Source organism: Anomaloglossus baeobatrachus, chromosome 5 (genome assembly GCF_048569485.1).
Source record: "Anomaloglossus baeobatrachus isolate aAnoBae1 chromosome 5, aAnoBae1.hap1, whole genome shotgun sequence".
NCBI lineage: Eukaryota > Metazoa > Chordata > Amphibia > Anura > Aromobatidae > Anomaloglossus > Anomaloglossus baeobatrachus.
In genome coordinates this window covers 234,809,827-234,831,305 of record NC_134357.1, presented here as the reverse complement: position 1 = coordinate 234,831,305, position 21,479 = coordinate 234,809,827, and the positions used below count along the sequence as shown (strand labels likewise).

Here is a 21,479-nt window from a genome sequence, read left to right as displayed (position 1 = left end):
ATCTGCTCCCTCTGCCTCTCCCTCCAGCATACAGTCCTGTATGGAGCATGCTGAGCCTTGTTGTTCTGCAGCTGTCTGCTCTATTGCATACACTGGTGGAGAATGAAGAACATATTGAAGAAGGAAATGACATCAGACCTTTTTTTTTTTTCAACAATCTTTAATGGCATTGTTTACTGATAAAAAACGCATAAAGACGCAGTGAGCAAAAACGCAGCAAAACGCAGCAAAAAAACGCACCAAATCGCGGCTAAACGCGTGCGTTTTTTGCCGCGTTTTTTGACGCGGGTGCGTTTTTGTGCGTTTTTTGCCGCAAAAAAACGCACAAAAACGCAGCGTCAAAAAAACGCAGTGTGTGAACCTAGCCTAATCTAGGCATACATATGTGTTAATGTACAGATAACAGTGCAGATTTTAGAACCAATGCATTGAAAATCACAGTAGGATATTTATTTCAGCAAAAGGACAACTAAGCTGAAACAGCGCTGTCACTCCAGGAGTTCTCTCCCCTCCAAAACAAGGAAGTCAGGAGGTTGCAGAGCACTGCATGTCTGAAGATGTGTGTTGAAGCTATCTCTCAGAATGAGAGCAACATTCATAACTGTCATGAGAACTTGCAGCAGAATGTCTGTAGCTACTTCTAGCTGCTCCCTTCTTCTCCTCTCACCTCCATAGAACTTTAAAATAATAGTATATTCACCCTCCTCAATCTCCTGCAGAATCTGCTCCAGCACTTGCCTGTTCTATGCAAGTCTCTTCTTTCTAATCCCATCCTTGAAATACCATAATTGACAATAAATGCCGCCTCAGCCACCCAATTATTGGCTGAATGGCAATTTCCGATATATTGAAGGTGTTATCAAGAAGCAGAAACCTAAGTCAGCACCAGAGTAGGACCTGCAGGAAAGCAAGGGGGGACTGGAAGTATTACTTCTTTGATTTGCTTAAACCAGTCTGAGGCATTTTAAAACACAATGACTTCCATTTAATGCCCATAGTCTAAACAAAGGTGTTTAACAAGCACAGATGTTTGATTGTCCATCTAGGTTTCCTCATAAGATGTGTATTTCTTCTAGGAAAATCGTTGATAAACATTTCATGTTTTTCCACTGCCCTCCATGCATGTTTTTACTAATAAAATGAGTAAATTCAATAAAGGTTCTTACATATAGTATATTGCAAACATGTTTCTATAATTATAAATGATTGTGACTTCTCTGATGTATACCAAGATTTGATTTCTTTGTGAATGACTTCCCACACAGTGAACATGAAAACGGCTTTTCACCTGTGTGGATTCTATGATGTTCGAGCAGTCTGGACTTGTTTGTGAAAGCTTTCCCACACTCTGAACATGGATATGGCTTCTCTCCAGTGTGAGTTCTCCGATGTTCCACCAGATGTGATTTATTCTTGAAACATTTCCCACATTCAGAACATGGAAATGGCTTCTCTCCTGTGTGAACTCGTAAATGTTCAAGGAGATTGGACTTTTTGGTGAATCGTTTCCCACACTGTGGACATTCAAATGGCTTTTCACCTGTGTGAATCTTCAGATGATTCACAAGATTAGATTTCTGTGCAAAACATCGACCACATTCGAAGCATGAAAATGGTTTGTCCGCTCTGTGAATCCTCTGATGTTTGGGAACATACATTTTGAACCTAAATGGATTTTCATACTCAAAAGACGAAAACTGTTTCACAACAGGATCATTTACCAGTGTAAAATACTTATGAGAATCTGAACCTTTATATATTGCATCACTGAACTGAGGTGAACTGTGCTCAATGATATGTGATAGATCAGAGGGAAAACCACCATAAATAGTTGGTTCGTAGGAGTGATCCAAGCCATGAAGGGCTGGGGCTATATTCAGAGTAGCAGAGTTTACTCCTAAAAGATTTCTTATGATGTTTCCATCTTCAACTTCACAATCGGGATACAGTAGATGATGTTCATCCAAACTGTGATGATCGCCGGGGGTTTCTGCTAAAAAAAAAAAAAAGAAAACAAAGTCAAATAAAAAAACCCTCATAAAAAAATCAAGTTTTGTAAACAAAAATGACCATTTTGAAAAGTGTAAAGAATTAAAACTATGGGAACTTTAGAATTATGCATAAGGCAATTTATCCATCAGCAACAAAGCCAGACAGGCTTACGTTTTGCCCTAAATGTAAGCGTAGTGGAACTGATCTCCTTCACGGGTTGTGGTCCTGCCCTCATTTGAGTCCATTATGGTCACAGATTACAAGTTTTATACAAAAGGTGTGGGGTCTTGAAGTTCGGCTTTCACCTGGGTTCGCTCTTTTTCACCATTGGGAGGAGGGGGAACGATATTAAAGGGAAGATGACTAACCCACCCAAACTTATACATGTGATACTTCTGGCAGCCAAGAGAGCGATACTTAATAAATGGTTGGAGTCTAGGGTCCCCGCATTTGAAGACACCTTGGTTCAGCTCATGCAGCTTCTTGAAATAGAAGGACTGGATGCAGAAAGGAGGGCGGATAGAATACGACAGCACTTTAACAAATGGAAGAAATTTATATTGGCCTATTGTACTCGGGAGGAGATAATCAGGATTATGTCACCTTTCAAAAATTGAAGGATACATTGGATGGTTTGGAGGTGGGGGAGGAAAGGCCGAAAGGTGACTAAAAGGAACCAAGTTGGGCGAGGAGGAAATAACCGATTTTGAGTGAGACTTCTTTATTCTATGACATTACCATGTTCATAAGGGTTAAATAGGGGGGAACGATAAGTATGTTGGGTTAAGGGGTCGCTGCCTTCCTTTGCTTTACCTTGCCATGTTACGGTTATTGATTCTAAAAATTGGTATGGAATTTGTGATGATCAAACAGGACATTGCAATGTTTTTTTAATTCAATTTTCAATGCTGAATTAGTTTATGCTAGTATTATATGTTATTGAAACGTTGAATAAAAATATAGTTAAAAAATAACTATGGGAAAGCTATCATGAAAGAGGAAAGAAAATTTCAGCACCAGGCATCTCTTCATTAAAATCTTTAATATTTTAATTCCATGTCAAGATTTAAAAATTCATGCCTGATGCGTTTTGAACAAAGTTCTTAATTTTAGGCATATGAACAATACATAAAAAAAATCCTTTCTATTCTATTACCCATTCTATTAAATAAAATCATGTACACTTGTCACTTGACACAGTTAATTATCCTACATTACAATTTAAATGTGAGACAGCCAACCAAAAATCATGACGCTTACATAAACCATCGCCTATTTATCTACTCAAACAGTTTATAAAAGACATTCTTATTCTTACCATTGTTCAAACACTATATGTATTTCATTGGAAGAAAGAAAAAAAAAAAAGCTTTCAAAAATTTTGAAAGTTTTTTTTTTTCTACCCGTTCCGCCTTCTTTTCTCTTTTTTTAAAAAAAAACAAAACAAAAAAAACCCAAACACCTTAAATTTTACATTTTTCCATTTAATAAAAATGGCTAATGTCACTACGATAAATTAACCCTGTAGGGAATCTAGCTCCCAACTCAATTAAACAATAAGCCTCACGACACCGAACAGAACGCTCCCAGTCCCCACCATGGGTCAGGCTTTCCAACTCTCTCTATGCCTTTAACCATAAGGGAACTCACATCCCCATTATAATAATCGAGAGAATGCCTAGAAAGTCCCGACCATCTTCGTCGATTCACAGTGCTATCAGGTTTAGCAGCCGTAATATGCTCACCAATCCTCTTTTTAAGGAGTCTTACAGTACACCCTATGTAGTATTTATCGCACACCACACAGTGTGACACAGTTGTTATAATCCACACTAAAGGCCGTTGAAAATGTAGGTACCGTATTTTTCGCTTTATAAGACGCACCTGATTATAAGACGCACCCCCAAATTTGGTGAAGGAAAAGAGAATTTTTTTTTTTAATGTTAAATGGGGTCCATCTTATAATGCCAGTGTCCCTCTAACAAGTCATATAGGGTATATGTCCCTCATAGCCCCTCCATCCTTAAATTAGCCCCCTTAATCTGGATATGGCCCCCTTATATTGAATATAGCCCCCTTGTGATGGCACACGTTCCCCTGTGCTGCCTATGGCCCCCTATGGATTGCACACGTTCCCTGTGCTGCCTATGGCCCCCTATGGATTGCATGCATTCCCCTGTGCTGCCTATGGCCCCCTATGGATTGCATATGTTCCCCTGTGCTGCCTATGGCCCCCTATGCATCGCACAAGTCCCCCTGTGTTAGATATCGCCCCCATAGTGCTGCCCATGGCACCTATATAGATCGCACAAGTCCCCCTGTGTTAGATATCGCCCCCATAGTGCTGCCCATGGCACCTATATAGATCGCACAAGTCCCCCTGTGTTAGATATCGCCCCCATAGTGCTGCCCATGGCCCCTATATAGATCGCACAAGTCCCCCTGTGTTAGATATCGCCCCCATGGTGTTGCCCATGGCCCCTATTTAGATCGCACAAGTCCCCCTGTGTTAGATATCGCCCCCATGGTGTTGCCCATGGCCCCTATAGATCGCACAAGTCCCCCTGTGTTAGATATCGCCCCCAGGCTGCTGCCCATAGTAAAATAAAACACTCTTTCCTTACCTCCTCCAGCGCTGAGCTCCCTCCGTGCTTCTGTTCCTCCACTTCCTGGTTCTCGGCCGGTCATGTGATCGGCACAGCAGACTGAGATCTTTGCGTGCCTGATCACAGTGGAAGCACTGATTTCGCCTACCGGACTAGCTGGAGAGATGACACTTTATTAAATTGTATCTTGCCATTTGTTTACTATGGAGGGTTCTAATTGTGGAAAATATGCCTGTCTGGCTTTCTAAATGTTTTTAATCTCCTTGTGTGCTCTATACTGCCAGTGTGTTCAGCAGTGTTTCTCTGTACTTGCAATAAAGATTTTGTATTTTCTCTATACATCGGTTTAGTGATGCCTTTTAAGGTATACTCTGTTCTTTGGTGATATCCTGATCACAGTGGAAGCAGGGACACGGGGAGAAACGCTGGAGGGCGTAAGTAAAGCTTTTTTATTTTAGAATGAGTATCAGCATGGGGGCCATATCTAACACAGGGGGGTCATGTGCAATCACACGGGGGCGCAGGGACATATAATATGCATCTCTCCCCCAGCCCGTCACTGCGGTGCGTTTTCAGAGACCACCGGAGATGGACAGCGGCCGTGCATATTATATGATATATACACGTGTATATATATATTATACACCCCCCCATATATTCGGCTTATAGACACACCCCCTACTGTCCCCCAAAATTTGGGGGAACAAAAGTGCGTCTTATAAAGCGGAAAATACGGTATATTATGTGTATTAGCCCTATCTACTCGATGTTCATGACCAAGTAAACAGTCCCTAATTCTTCAACCAAGGTATCTGCCCTTTGCAGCATCCATTTCTTATAACCCCTATTCCTTAACCTCCTTTCAATCCTTTGTTTTCTCTGGTTAGTGCCTGATCCATAGAACATAATCTTTTAGCCTGCACTAACTCCCCTATATACAGTTAGGTCCAGAAATATTTGGACAGTGACACAATTTTCGTGAGTTGAGCTCTGCATGCCACCACATTGGATTTGAAATTAAACCTCTACGACAGAATTCAAGTGCAGATTGTAACGTTTAATTTGAAGGTTTGAACAAAAATATCTGATAGAAATTGTAGGAATTGTACACATTTCTTTACAAACACTCCACATTTTAGGAGGGCAAAAGTAATTGGACAAATAAACCAAACCCAAACAAAATATTTTTATTTTCAATATTTTGTTGCGAATCCTTTGGAGGCAATCACTTCCTTAAGTCTGGAACCCATGGACATCACCAAACGCTGGGTTTCCTCCTTCTTAATGCTTTGCCAGGCCTTTACAGCCGCAGCCTTCAGGTCTTGCTTGTTTGTGGGTCTTTCCGTCTTAAGTCTGGATTTGAGCAAGTGAAATGCATGCTCAATTGGGTTAAGATCTGGTGATTGACTTGGCCATTGCAGAATGTTCCACTTTTTTGCACTCATGAACTCCTGGGTAGCTTTGGCTGTATGCTTGGGGTCATTGTCCATCTGTACTATGAAGCACCGTCCGATCAACTTTGCGGCATTTGGCTGAATCTGGGCTGAAAGTATATCCCGGTACACTTCAGAATTCATCCGGCTACTCTTGTCTGCTGTTATGTCATCAATAAACACAAGTGACCCAGTGCCATTGAAAGCCATGCATGCCCATGCCATCACGTTGCCTCCACCATGTTTTACAGAGGATGTGGTGTGCCTTGGATCATGTGCCGTTCCCTTTCTTCTTCAAACTTTTTTCTTCCCATCATTCTGGTACAGGTTGATCTTTGTCTCATCTGTCCATAGAATACTTTTCCAGAACTGAGCTGGCTTCATGAGGTGTTTTTCAGCAAATTTAACTCTGGCCTGTCTATTTTTGGAATTGATGAATGGTTTGTATCTAGATGTGAACCCTTTGTATTTACTTTCATGGAGTCTTCTCTTTACTGTTGACTTAGAGACAGATACACCTACTTCACTGAGAGTGTTCTGGACTTCAGTTGATGTTGTGAACGGGTTCTTCTTCACCAAAGAAAGTATGCGGCGATCATCCACCACTGTTGTCATCCGTGGACGCCCAGGCCTTTTTGAGTTCCCAAGCTCACCAGTCAATTCCTTTTTTCTCAGAATGTACCCGACTGTTGATTTTGCTACTCCAAGCATGTCTGCTATCTCTCTGATGGATTTTTTCTTTTTTTTTTCAGCCTCAGGATGTTCTGCTTCACCTCAATTGAGAGTTCCTTAGACCGCATGTTGTCTGGTCACAGCAACAGCTTCCAAATGCAAAACCACACACCTGTAAATCAACCCCAGACCTTTTAACTACTTCATTGATTACAGGTTAACGAGGGAGACGCCTTCAGAGTTAATTGCAGCCCTTAGAGTCCCTTGTCCAATTACTTTTGGTCCCTTGAAAAAGAGGAGGCTATGCATTACAGAGCTATGATTCCTAAACCCTTTCTCCGATTTGGATGTGAAAACTCTCATATTGCAGCTGGGAGTGTGCACTTTCAGCCCATATTATATATATAATTGTATTTCTGAACATGTTTTTGTAAACAGCTAAAATAACAAAACTTGTGTCACTGTCCAAATATTTCTGGACCTAACTGTATGTGAATTCTGTAATGTGACATGTAGAACATATAGCATCTCTACCTGGTAGTTCTCATGCATAATCAAATGCCACTCTCTTGCTTTTTGGATGCCTGCTCTCTTCTCAGCTGAGGCTGCATGTGGTCTTCACAGATACAGTATTTACATTTTGAGCTTAACACTTACCGATTTTGATAGAAGAATTCTTCTCACAATTCTGTTCATCCATCACATACATCACATCGTCTTCATCCATTTCCTCCACTTTAATCCGAGTTGAATCTTCTTCCTACATAACCATTGATATAGAAGGGTTAATAGTTTCTATATTTCTTGATTTCTTGATTTTAAATATTTTATTGTTCCATTAGTATATCTGGTGTAAGTTCATAGCCATTGTGTAGCCTTCAAAATAAGAAACAAGCTCAAGGATTATTATTGTCTGCTAAATGTCCTCTCCTCTCTCCTCTCCCCTCCCCTCTCCTCCTCTCTGCTCCTCTCCCCTCTCCTTTCCTCTCCCTCTCCCCTCTCCCCTTTCCTCTCCCTCCTCTCCTCTCCTCTCCCCTCCCCTCCCCTCTCCCCTTTCCTCTCCCCTCTCCTTCCCTCTCTCCTCTCCCCTGTTTCTATATACATACACATGACTTAACCAAGGACAATGAGACAGTATACTAGTAGGACATTGAGGGGGGAGCGGGGTAACTGTATCTCTGGTATGACCGGAAAACAAATGAACAATACGTGGTGTGCTCATAAAGTCATGAAGGGGCTTCTAAATTTGCTTTATTGTGTACAAACTCACTTTTGTATTTTCACAGAGGGAGTGTTTTTGGTTTGTGGGAATCGTGCTCACAAGTGGGTGAGCCCTGACATGAGAGGGGTTTGCACACTTGCCAGACTAACACCAGCCACTTTCATAGTTCCTCATAGTAAAGTAGATGTAGCAGCTGTCCCAATTCATACCTTGTATAAACGAGCAGCAGATAATACACCCCGGCCAAATGGAAAACCTCATAGTAGAAATGGGAAAAGCAAATAAGGTATTTAGTGCTATTTTCATCTACCCTTTCTTAATACAAATGTGGGCAAGCTAGTAGAGTCCACTTACTACCTGGATGATCAAATTGACCCTGCAGGCAACCTCCAGGTTAGAGCAGATATACAGAAAACAAATGAACTTAAGGTGGTGTCCCACACAGCGACGTCGCTGCTACGTCACCATTCTCTGTGACGTAGCAGCGACGTCCCGTCGCTGTCTCTGTGTGTGACATCCAGCAACGAGCTGGCCCCTGCTGTGAGGTCGCCGCTCGTTGCTGAATGTCCAGCTTCATTTTTTGGTCATCGCTCTCCCGCTGTGACGCACACATCGCTGTGTGTGACAGCGAGAGAGCGACGAAATGAAGCGAGCAGGGAGCAGGAGGCGGCATCTGGCAGCTGCGGTAAGCTGTAACCAGGGTAAACATCGGGTAACCAAAGGAAGACCTTTCCCTGGTTACCCGATATTTACCTTTGTTACCAGCGTCCGCCGCTCTCGCTGTCAGTGCCGGCTACCTGCTCTCTGCACATGTAGCTGCAGTACACATCGGGTAATTAACCCGATGTGTACTGTAGCTAGGAGTGCAGGGAGCCAGCGCTAAGCAGTGTGCGCGGCTCCCTGATCTCTGTACATGTAGCACAGCGACGCATGTCGTTATGATCGCTGCTGCGTCTGCTGTGTTTGACAGCTAAGCAGCGATCATAACAGCGACTTACAAGGTCGCTGTTGCGTCACAGAAAATGTTGACGTAACAGCGACGTCGTTGTCGCTGTCGCTATGTGTGAACCCAGCTTTAGGGATAAATTGTTAAAAGAGCACAATGCCAACAAAGACTTCTGGTGGGGAAATACATTTTCTTTTATGAATCCAGCTAATTGGTTTAAGGGCCTAGCAGGTTGGGTTTCTGGCATTATACAAACCTGCATGCAAATATTGTTATTCTGTCTATTGCTTTATATAGCTGTAAAAGCATTGATATATGCATTACCTAAACTACTGAATAATGTATGTGCTAAGAGTTCCAGTATTGAACCCTCTGTAGTTTACTACAGATTCCAAATGGCCTCTGCTGACGGGGAGTAGGTGTCCACACTGAGGGTGGATGGGTGAAGTGGTAGGAAGTCCCCTCATGGGTACTAGGCCCATGAGCCAGCAGCTCCTGTTTGGACGCCTACTGACCCTGTAGTGAAGGTTATACCATTTACAAAAGGGGGAAATTGATATAGAAGGGTTAATAGTTTCTATATTTCTTGATTTTAAATATTTTATTGTTCCATTAGTATATCTGGTGTAAGTTCATAGCCATTGTGTAGCCTTCAAAATAAGAAACCAGCTCAAGGATTATTATTGTCTGCTAAATGTTCTTCTTATCTCATATGCATGACTCTACATTTTTGTCTTTCTCAAACTTAAAGGTCATATGATCAACTTGTAAATTTCCACTCAAAGCCTTTTTTGCAATATCACATAGATCTGTAAATGGTATAAATTATCTGTGCATTGGCTAAATAAACAGAAAACTGAACATGCTCACATGAATGCAGGTCTTTTCGCCGAGCGCTCGATAATTGACTAGGCAAAGAGGCCTACATCAACAGGACCTCACTGGTGATCCCATAAGCTGACTTCTGACAAAACAGAACAGCTACAACACCATATAAAACGTATTCCTTACTAAACAAATGATTTGATGCTCTTGTATTTCATGAGGTCTGAGCTCCATCTACCTGATGATTCTGATGGATGTTAGAATTTTCTCGTGGATGAACCTGGAAATATGCAGGACTAAGGTATTTTTCAGGTAAATTAGTGCAACTTGATCCATCTAAAATGAAATAAACAATAATGAGTAATCGTAATTTTGTGTGTGTGTGTGTGTGTGTGTGTGTAACATTCATTTGATCTCGTGTCTGTACGAATGTACAAACAATTGGTGGGCTTACAAGTTATTTTTGAGACCATGTGATTAATATTTTCACCATATGTAGCCATATAAAAATAATATTATTACCATATTTTTTAGACTATAAGACGCACTTCCCCACCCCCAATTCTGGAGGAAAGTAGGGGGTGCGTCATAGTCTGGATGTACCTAGTCTGGTCTGGATGTGGAGCAGGAGTAGGCAGTGGAGGAGGAGAGTCACAGGCGGCAGGAGCTGGTGCAAACACATGTGCGCACTAATGTAGTAAATGAATATTCACTGCTCCCGACGCCCATAATTCCGCCCTCCTCTAGGCACTGAAGCTGGTGCAGAGAGGTGTGCGGGATTATGGATATGGAGAGCAGTGAATATTCATTCTCTTTAATAGCATGCACACATGATCACCTGGCTGCCAGCTTCCTGTAGCAACTGGGCAATCACGTGTGTCTGCAATTAAAAGAGAATATTCACTGCTCCCCACTTCTATAATCCTTGGCATGGTAATCAGTGAATTTGGCATGTAACTGGGGGCACATGGCATTGACATCATGCGCTGTGCCACTTACACGCTGAAGTCACTTGCTAGCATCAGAAGAGGACACCTTTGCAATCAATTCCAAAACCATTTACGGTATATTGGTCTCGTCATTCCAGAGTATAGAGAACCGGTAGTCTTCATATTTTCCACTATAGGTCCTGGCAAATTGTAGGCAGCATACAATAATGAACACTAGCGCTCCTAAAAAATGGGGACCTAGCAAGGGTAAAAAGCTATAAGTGAAAACAGCCCTTGAGAGAGCGAGGGAGTGTAAAATATCTTAAAGTACATACAATTATATTATATAATATATTATACATATATACACACACACACACACATTGATTGTATATATTATACATACATACATACATACATACATATATATATATATATATATATATATATATATACACACACACATATACACACACACATATACACACAATATAATTGCCATATTCTGTCTGTCTGTCTGTCTTGCTCCAAAATTCTGTCGTTACCGTGACAAGCGTCTCATTGGTCGCTTGCCTCGGCTCCGCCCCCCCGCACGGATTGGCCGCTCGCCCAGGCTCCGCCCCCACATGGATTGGCCTCTCGCCCCGGCCCCCTGCACGCATTGGCAACTCGGCCACGCCCCGCCCCCCTCACGCATTGCACGCTCATTCTGGCCCCGCCCCCCCCACGCATTTCCCGAACCGACACGGAGCCCCGACTCCCAGGTGAGTGCTATACCCCCGGGAGCCCACACCAGCGTACGCCGGCAACCCAGCCGACACATACCGTCGCATTGCTGGGGTTGCCGTCGTACGCTGGTGTGGGCTCCGTGCGTGCGGGGGGGCGGGGTACGCTGGTAACCATGGTACACATCGGGTAATATTGTGTAGCATGGTTACCAGCGTATGCCGGCTCCCTGCCCATTCAGATCGCTGGTCTCCCACTGTCATACGCTGATGCATGCTACACAACAGGAGACCAACAAGTGACCCAGCACTGTCTCTTTGAATACTTACCTGATGTGTACCATGCTTACTAGCATACCCCGACTCCCGGCACACGTACGCTGATAACAATGATACACATCAGGTAACTATGGAAACCGCTTTGCATAGTTGCCCCCTCGGCCACGCCCCCACGCTCTGCCACGCCCCCCGCTCGGCTGCTGCCACCTCGGCCACACCCCCCACACTCTGCCCCGCTCGGCCACGCCCCCTCCACACTCTGCCCCTCTCCCCCCCACACTCTGTCCCGCTCGGCCACGCCCCCCGCTCGGCTACGCCCACCACACTTGGCCACGCCCCCACACTCTGCCCCTCAGCCACGTCTGCCCCGCTCGGCCACGCCCTCCACACACATTGGGCACCTATACACCTCCCCCCAGGACTACTCCACCTATCAGACACCTCTGCTCCAGGACTACTCCTCCTATTATCCTCCTCTCCCCCCAGGTCTACTCCTCCTATTATACTCCTCACCTCCAGGACTACTCCTCCTATTATACTCCTCACCTCCAGGACTACTCCTCCTATAATACTCCTCTCCCCCCAGGACTCCTCTTATTATCCTCCTCTCCCCCCAGGACTACTCCACCTATTATCCTCCTCTCCCCCACGGACTACTCCTCCTATTATCCTGCTCTCCCCCCAGGACTACTCCTCCTATTATACTCCTCTCACCCCAGGACTACTCCTCCTATTATCCTCCTTTCTCCCCAGGAATACTCCTTCTATTATCCTCCTCTCCCCCCAGGACTACTCCTCCTATTATTCTTCTCTACCCCCAGGACTACTCCTCCTATTATCCTCCTTTCTCCCCAGGAATACTCCTTCTATTATCCTCCTCTCCCCCCAGGACTACTCCTCCTATTATTCTTCTCTACCCCCAGGACTACTCCTCCTATTATCCTCCTCTCCCCCCAGGACTACTCCTCCTATTATCCTCCTTTCTCCCCAGGACTACTCCTCCTATTATCCTGCTCTCCCCCCAGGACTACTCCTCCTATTATACTCCTCTCCCCCCAGGACTACTTCTATTATACTCCTCTCACCCCAGGACTACTCCTCCTATTAGACTCCTCACCCCCAGGACTACTCCTCCAATTAGACTCCTCTCCCCCCTAGGACTACTCCTCCTATTAGACTCCTCTCCCCCCATGACTACTCCTCCTATTAGACTCCTCTCCCCCCAGGACTACTCCTCCTATTAGACTCCTCACCCCCCAGGACTACTCCTCCTATTATACTCCTCTCCCCCCAGGACTACTTCTATTATACTCCTCTCACCCCAGGACACCTCCTCCTATTATCCTCCTTTCTCCCCAGGACTACTCCTCCTATTATCCTCCTCTCCCCCCAGGACTACTCCTCCTATTATTCTTCCCCCCCCCAGGAATACTCCTCCTATTAGACTCCTCACCACCAGGACTACTCCTCCTATTATCCTCCTCTCCCCCCAGGAATACTCCTCCTATTATACTCCTCTCCCCCAGGACTACTCCTCCTATTATCTTCCTCTCTCCCCAGGACTACTCCTCCCATTATACTCCTCTTCCCCCAGGATTACTCCTCCTATTATACTCCTCTCTCCGCAGGACTACTCCTCCTATTATCCTCCTCTCCCCCCAGGACTACTCCTCCTATTATACTCCTCTCTCCGCAGGACTACTCCTCCTATTATCCTCCTCTCCGCCCAGGACTACTCCCCCTATTATACTTCTCTCCCCCCAGGACTACTCTCCCTATTATACTCCTCACCTCCAGGACTACTCCTCCTATTATAATCCTCTCCCCCCAGGACTATTCCTACTATTATACTCCTCTCCCTCCAGGACTACTCCAACACACACACACACACACACTGCACAAAACATACCTCCCCCAAAACACACACACACCTACACAAACCGCGCAACACACACAGCACCAAACACACACAACGCTGCAGACACACAGCGCTCTACAAACAACGCAACACACAAACAACACCGCTCTCACACCCCCACCCAGACACCACCCAGAACATTTACAGCGCCCTACACAAACACTTGGCAACTACAGACAACATCTATATATATATATATATATATATATATATATAACAAAAATCATACAGTAACTAGACAATAAATTCTACAATACCTGATGCGTTAGAATCGGGCCACCTTCTAGTATATATATATATATATATATATATATATATATATATATATATATATACACAGTAGCTCGATGGATGAAAAAATAAAATGTATATGACTAGAAAATATAGCCAGAAGCAAGAGATTTGGATAAAAATGTACTTATTGATTTAATATGACACTAAAGGCCCCATCACATGCAATGACTTATTTAACGATGCATCGCCGGGGTCACAGATTCCGTGACGCACATGCAGCATCGCTAGCGACGTCATTGTGTGTGACACCAAAGAACGGCCATTAACGATCAAAAATACTAACCTTATCGTTGACACGTCATTCACTTTCAAAATATCGTTGATTGTTGAGGTCGTAGGTTGTTCGTTGTTCCCGAGGCAGCACACATCGCTACGTGTGACACCGCGGGAACGACGAACTGCAGCTTACCTGCGGCCACCGGCAATGAGGAAGGAAGAAGGTGGGCGGGCTGTTACGGCCACTCATCTCCGCCCCTCCGCTTCTATTGGGCGGCCGCTTAGTGACGTCGCTGTGACGCCACACGAACCGCCCCCCTTAGGAGGCGGTTCACCGACAACAACGACGTCGCTAAGCAGGTAAATCCGTGTGATGGAGCCAAACGATTTTGTGCACCATGGGCAACGATTTGCCCGTGACGCACAAACGACAGGGGCGGGTACGTTCGCTACCCAAAAAAAAATGAGTGCCTGTTGGAAGCTGCAGGTAGTCGGCAGGGTCCACGTAGAACCTGTCAATGGTAAAGAGCAAAAATAAATCAAGGTACTAGCGCAGAAGTTGGAAGGGGGTTAAAGGAAAAAAATTATTTAATTTATCTGGATGAGGTGCATTCAACAGTATAGGAAGTAGGCCAACGGGGTACAGATGGAGGAACATATTATTCACTGGAACCTGTGGGGAGAGTGAGTAACTGCCAAGGGTGTTGTCCACTGAAAAAAGAAAATGGAAGTGGCGAATGGCATTAGGATGGAGGACTAGCTGGAGCCTAGGGAAGCTGTGGGTGTAAAGCAATGCCAGACTGCTATTGCTGGTTGGGATCAGAGAGCAGCAGCATCCGCTGTTCCCCAACAGTGCATACTAACCAGGTTTACATGATCCACACATTTTGTTCATGCCCCCTGAAGTGCTTTCCTGATTAAGGCTCCACACACTCCAGCAGCTGTACTCCCTCAACCAAATCCACCAACCCTGAAGGCCCTCTACCACTCCGACAGGTAATATCCATATTACCTAAACCCCACTCGTATTGCCTCCCATCCCAACCAGCAATAGCAGTCCGGCATTGCTTTACATTCACTCCATTTCCACCCACAGCCTCCTTAGGCCCCAGCTAGTCCTCCATCCCTAATGTCATTCCCCCAGCTCTTTACTTAAGTGGCTCTCAAGCCTCACTTGGAACCCTGCACGGGATTGAGGTCAGTGCCACTTACATTTTTTTTTTCAGGGGACATCACCCTTGGCAGTTACTCAACCTCCCCACTCTCCCCACAGGTTTCGGTGAATAATCAGTTCCTCCATCTTTACCCCATTGGCCTACTTCCTATGCTCATGAGTGCAACTCATCCAGGTAGTTTTTTCCTTGAACCCCTTCCAACTGATGAGAGCGCGGTAGTACCTTGATTTAAAATTATAGGCAGGCTTTTTTGTGCATGGGCTTTAGGAGAAGCTTCATTCATGAACAACAACCATGCATGCCATTCCTGTACAGTTTATTGTAACACAGGAAACACTTACTCAGGTTTGGCCTTGTAATTCTTTAGCTAACTACTGTCAACTTGCATGTCAAATTTCTTCAACCCTTATGAGAAGACGCACCAGTTTAGGTATTAAAGGGGGTCTCCGGTCTTAAGCTACAAGTCTGGAGTCACTCTACGTCTACGTGATTGCAGACTTGTCAATCCTTACATCACACATGGTGCGCTATGAGGATTCTCCGATGCCTGGAGCGGCGAGCATGTAACCGCAAATATATGATTTGCATACATGCTGTCATCTGCCGACTAGACTGTATCCAACATCGTTCGCTGCAAGTGTATTGAGCGAGGCTGGATACAGTCTAGTCGGAATGTGACAGAAGTATGCAAATCACCTATATTTGCATTCACATTACTGTCCGCTCCCAGAAAATCCTCTGAGCACGCAGTGTGAGGATTCACAGGTCTGCAGTCATATAGAGTTAATACAGACTTGTAGCTTACAGGGAACCAATCATCATGATTTTCGTATATAAGCTAAAGTCAGTGCTATACTGGCGCCATCAGGCTGATTCTATACATACCTGTAGTGGTCAGCTCGGATGTTTAGGCTTTCAAATCAAAGAAAGTAAACTTTAAAAAATCATCAGCTACTTGATTGGCATTTGCAACGCACCAAATAATATATGGGTGGGTATTGATATGGATTCCCGCCTCCCTCCCTGTTACTCCCTCCATCTCTCTGTTCTCTAACAGGCAGGGGGGTGAGAATCCATATGAATACCCAACCATATAGTATCTGCTGCTTTGCAAATGTCAATCAAGTAGCTGATGATTTTTTAAACTTTACTTTCTTAGATTTGAAAGCCAAAACATCCGAGCTGACCACTACAGGTATGTAGAGAATCACCCTGATAGTGCCAGTGTAGCACTGGCTTTAGGTTATATACGGAAATCCCGGTGATTGGTTCCTTTTAAAATCAGATAACCCCTTTAACTTCCATGGTTGACCTGTAAAATGTTGTATTGCTGCAGTATTCTGACTGATGAGTAAAGTTTTGCTGATCTTCTTGTAGCCTTCACCTTTCTTATGCAAAGACATAATTTTCTCTCAGGACTTGTAATATTACTCCTCCACTGTTGCCAGCATGAAATGGCAAGGGGTTTTGTTTGTTAAGTTACACCCTTTTATAGTCAGCTATCTGCTGGTTACCCGTTTAATGAATAATTGAGCTTAGGCCTCATTCAGATGTACAATTTTTTCACATTCGATAAAAACAAAACTATTTTTTGGGTTCAGATTGTGATAAGTGTGGTCCAAGTGTCATCAGTTTTTGTCTTCTGTGGAGAAAAAAAAATTTCTTCACACTGTCTGTGAAAATCAGACCACACTCTGGTACAGGGCCAACGTCAGCCCCCGGCATACCTGGGCAAGTACCGGGGCCCTAGACCGCCGAGGGGGCCCCCTCACAGACTGCTGGGTGGCGTACCACCAATGGCAGCAGGCCATGCAGCTGCTTTGGAGCCCATGAGTCAGGGAGGCTGGGTGCCAGCGCAGGGGGAGGGAGCCCACCCCTCCCACAGGCACCCCCTGCCAACGCTGAGGATTGCACTTTCAATTGTATCGGCATCGCAGCTCTATGTCCCTTCCAGCCCAGTGCTGTATAAGCCTCAGAGATGTGTGTTGCCCTCCACCCCAGTGCTGTATACCCCTCAGAGCTGTATCCCCCCTCTGGAGTTGTATGCCCCCCATTGCTGTATGCCCCCTCATCAGTAATGTGTATGCCACCCAGTAATGTGTAGGTCCCCAGCCTATCCTGTGATGTATATACAACAGTGTCAGTGGGCTCTGTGTGTGGCCATGTCTGTTAGTGACGGCCACCAATCAGTGCAGCACAGCCACAAGCCCTGGAGAAGCTGGATGGGAGACAAGCAGGGGAGGTGAGTGAGGCTGCTGCTGGCTTCCCCATATTAATAATATAATATCTCTAATGTGGCTGTTTGTGCATGTATGATGTGTATCTATGTATGTCAGTGTATAGGATTGTGTATATATTTGTCTGTTTATATGTATTTTTCTGAATTTCTCTTTAAATATGTATATGTGACGTATGCCTGTATGTGTACGTATCTGTATGTGCGTGTTTGTGTGTGGATGGGGCCCACTGAGACTCTTTCGCCCGGGGCCAACAAAACCCTGGAGCCGGCCCTGCTCTGGTGTCATCCAGGTGCGGTCCGATTTTTCATGGACTCATAAACTTGCATTGCCAATTTTGATCTGACCTGCAGATAAAAATCAAACATGCCTCCACAAATTCCCGTGGATCACACAGTCCACGAACAGTCACAGATATGTGAATGGCCCCATAAAGTATTACACACACCAGTACACACATCCATACGCTAACGTCAGATGTCTGAATGAGGCCTTACTTGTGGCTGAATTCTTGTAAATTAGAATCTTGTAATCTAAACTTTAGTTTTGTTAAGACCTTCATTGGGGTGTACTCATTTTTGCAACATGGTCTTGAAAAAATGAAAATTAGTTTTTGGGTGTACAAAATAACACATCTTGTTTGCAATCAAAGGCTCACATTTGTGGGGAAGTTTGTAGTATGGTAAGCCATAGAAAATGAGGATTCTGAAAGGAAACTAAAGGTTTTCTGACAAATATTCACTTATACTGAGCACTGTAACGTATTACCTATTGTTATTTACACTTTATGGGGAGAAATAACCCCCCCAACAAAAAAACAACAAACAGCAATTCTGCAGTTTTATATTATCCGCTATTGACAAGCTTCACGAGAGGTGTTAACTTTATTCGTTGAGTAAAAGCAGATGGACATTTTTGGTTGACTACACTGCTGCTGGAAAGGTAGTCGTTCTATGCAGTGTTCAGGACTGGCTTCAGGTTTTCGTGGACCCCGGGCGAAAGTGTCTCAGGCCCCTTTCACATTGCATTTTTACTTATGTTCATTGGGGCATCCGCCCCTCCCCCACCCCGCAAAACGTGTTTTGGACGCATGCGCAGACAGGGCCATTGACTATAATGGAGCAGACTCCGTTAGCGTGTGCTCTGTCTTGCACATTTACTTTTTCTGCAGGCGGACACCAGAACGTAGTCGACTACGTTTTGGTGTCCGCCTGCAGAAAATGTATATGCCCGAAAATGGTGCAAGACAGAGCACATACTAACGGAGTCTGCTCCATTATAGTCAATGGCCCTGTCGGCACATGTGTCCTAAACACGTTTTGCGGGGTGGGGGAGGGGTGGTTCGGACAGATGCCCCGACAGGACCACTGAATGTAAGTAAAAGCGCAATGTGAAAGGGGCCTTTGTGAGCCCCATGCACACACAGATATGTACACATACAGGCATACATATACATATTTGGGGACAACTTCACAAAAATACATATAAACAGACAAATATATACATAGTCATATACACTGACACACATAGATATACACATCATACATGCATACATACACCTTAGAGATAATTTTAATATGGGGAAGCCGTCAACAAGCCTCACCCAACTCCCCCGCTTGTCTCACGTCCAGCTCCACTCAACATGTGACTGCGTAAGCCACACTGCGTGATGGCCATCACTTTAACAGACATGTCTGATAGCACTGACGCTGCATACTGTGCCTTTAATTCTGCTTGTGCCAGCCCGGCAGCATCACAGCTAGCAGACAAAAAAGCACAGTGCACACTGAGACTTCTATATATATCACAGGAGACATGTGAGCTACAGTATATACATCACAGGAGGGGCTGGGGGTATACACATCACTGGGGGGGGGCATACACAGCACTGGGGGGGGGACACAGACATCACTGGGGTGCATACACATACTGGGGACACATGCAACACAGGGGGACGCTTGGGCTGCTCCTTCTCTTCATGTGTTGCACAGAGTGCATTGTGCCGAATCTCCGCCCACAGATGTCCTGCACTGAATGTGCACGCAGCATCTATCCAGGGCCCCAGCACTTGCCGGGGGCGGACGCAGGCCTTGCTGTTTTAGTATTCAATAGTAGCTTTATTACATGCTTCAAGTTCGATCCAAACTCTTTTTCAAGATGGACTCTGGTATGTAATCCTTTTTGAAAGAGAATTTGGTATGAATTTGAAACACATAATAAAGCTACAACTGAGTAGCAACACAGCCTGAAAAAGACTACCGTATTTTTCGGACTATAAAACACATCCTGGTTTTAGGAGGAGGAAAATAAAGTTTTAAGCAAAAACTGTGGTCATGACACACTGTTATGGGGCGAGGATCTGCTGCTGACACTGTTATGGGGGTAATGTCCCCAAATTCTCTACTAAGGTACCCCATCCTGGTAATGATCCTCCTGCCTTGTATATACAGTATATGTCCCTCATCCTGGTATAGCCCACATCCTGCTATATACCATCATCCTGGCATATGGCCCCATCATGCTATAAAACCCATCCTGGCATATGGGCCCATCCTGCTATATGCCCCCATCCTGCTATATGCCCATATCCTGCTATATGCCCCCATCCTGCTATATGCCCATATACTGCTATATACCCCATCCTGCTCATATACCCCCATCCTGCTCATATACCCCCATCCTGCTCATATACCCCCATCCTGCTCATAATATACCCCCATCCTGCTCATAATATACCCCCATCCTGCTCATAATATACCCCCATCCTGCTCATAATATACCCCCATCCTGCTCATAATATACCCCCATCCTGCTCATAATATACCCCCATCCTGCTCATAATATACCCCCATCCTGCTCATAATATACCCCCATCCTGCTCATAATATACCCCCATCCTGCTCATAATATACCCCCATCCTGCTCATAATATACCCCCATCCAGCTCATAATATACCCTCATCCAGCTCATAATATACCCCCATCCAGCTCATAATATACTCCCATCCAGCTATATCCCCTCATCCGGCTATATACCCCCATCCTGGTGTATGGCCGCATCCTGTGGCACATAATAAAAATAAACGTTCATACTCACCTTACCTCACTCCCTGCAGCATCGCTCCTCCTCCAGTCTGTGCCAGCAGCAGTGCCGCTGACCTGTGTGGAGCCGGCCACGATCCCTGTAACATCGCGATGTCCTCCTGTCTGTGCCGGCCGCGGCTGCATGTGGACACCTGCGCACCGCTAATCTCCACACAGCCGTTGCCAGCACAGACAGGAGGACATCGCGGTGCTGTAGGGATCGTGGCCGGTGAGTATACTTAGTCACTGAACCCCGTGCTGATGATGATGCGTGGGGAGCAGTGAATACAGCCGCACATGATCACTGCAGGCTGTAGTTGCCAGAGGTGATCATGCGGGCCGGCTGTTTATCCCTCGCCCATCATCCCGCCCACCTGTCAGCGCCGGCTTCAGTGCTGAGAGATGATGGGCGGGATGATGGGCGTGCATATTAAATGAGCGGGTCCACGTGGTCATGGCAGGCTGCTACAACCTGCTTGTGCTGCCGATGACCCGCTCCACCGCAGCACCCTCATTCCCCGGAGCCCTTCATTCAGACTATAAGACGCACCCCCCCACTTTTCCCCAACATTTGGGGGAAAAAATGCGTCTTACAGTCCGAAAAATATGGTACTTTTCCACCAGAAAGATCCATCTCCTTTAACTCTTCAATATTTTTTAAGATGAATATTTCCTACTATCCGCGGGTGTAACTGCAGTAACTGTATACTCTAAGCAGAGGTAAGCAATTAATTTTCCTGACAGGCCACATGAGATACCATGATTGGTGTGGAGTGACGAATCAATAGGCTGAAATTAATTCTGCTCAATATTAACAGATCTATATATATAATTGCCTTATTCTGTCTGTCTGTCTTGCTCCAAAATTGTGTCCTTACGGTGACACAAAGCTGATTGGCCGCTGGGCTAGCCATGGCCCCGCCCCC

General features: G+C 45.1%; 1 protein-coding gene across 1 annotated transcript in view; it reads right to left on the bottom strand.

Annotated features, from left to right (window-relative positions):
• The window catches only part of LOC142312712 (uncharacterized), a 167,417-nt gene that overhangs the window by 54,383 nt on the left and 91,555 nt on the right, over positions 1-21,479 (bottom strand). The window contains exons 13-15 of the mRNA XM_075351700.1: positions 9,935-10,032; positions 7,361-7,463; positions 1,200-1,993 (exon numbers count right to left, since the gene is read on the bottom strand). Coding sequence (XP_075207815.1) covers positions 1,200-1,993; positions 7,361-7,463; positions 9,935-10,032 — 995 coding nt within the window. The remainder of the gene's footprint in view (positions 1-1,199; positions 1,994-7,360; positions 7,464-9,934; positions 10,033-21,479) is intronic.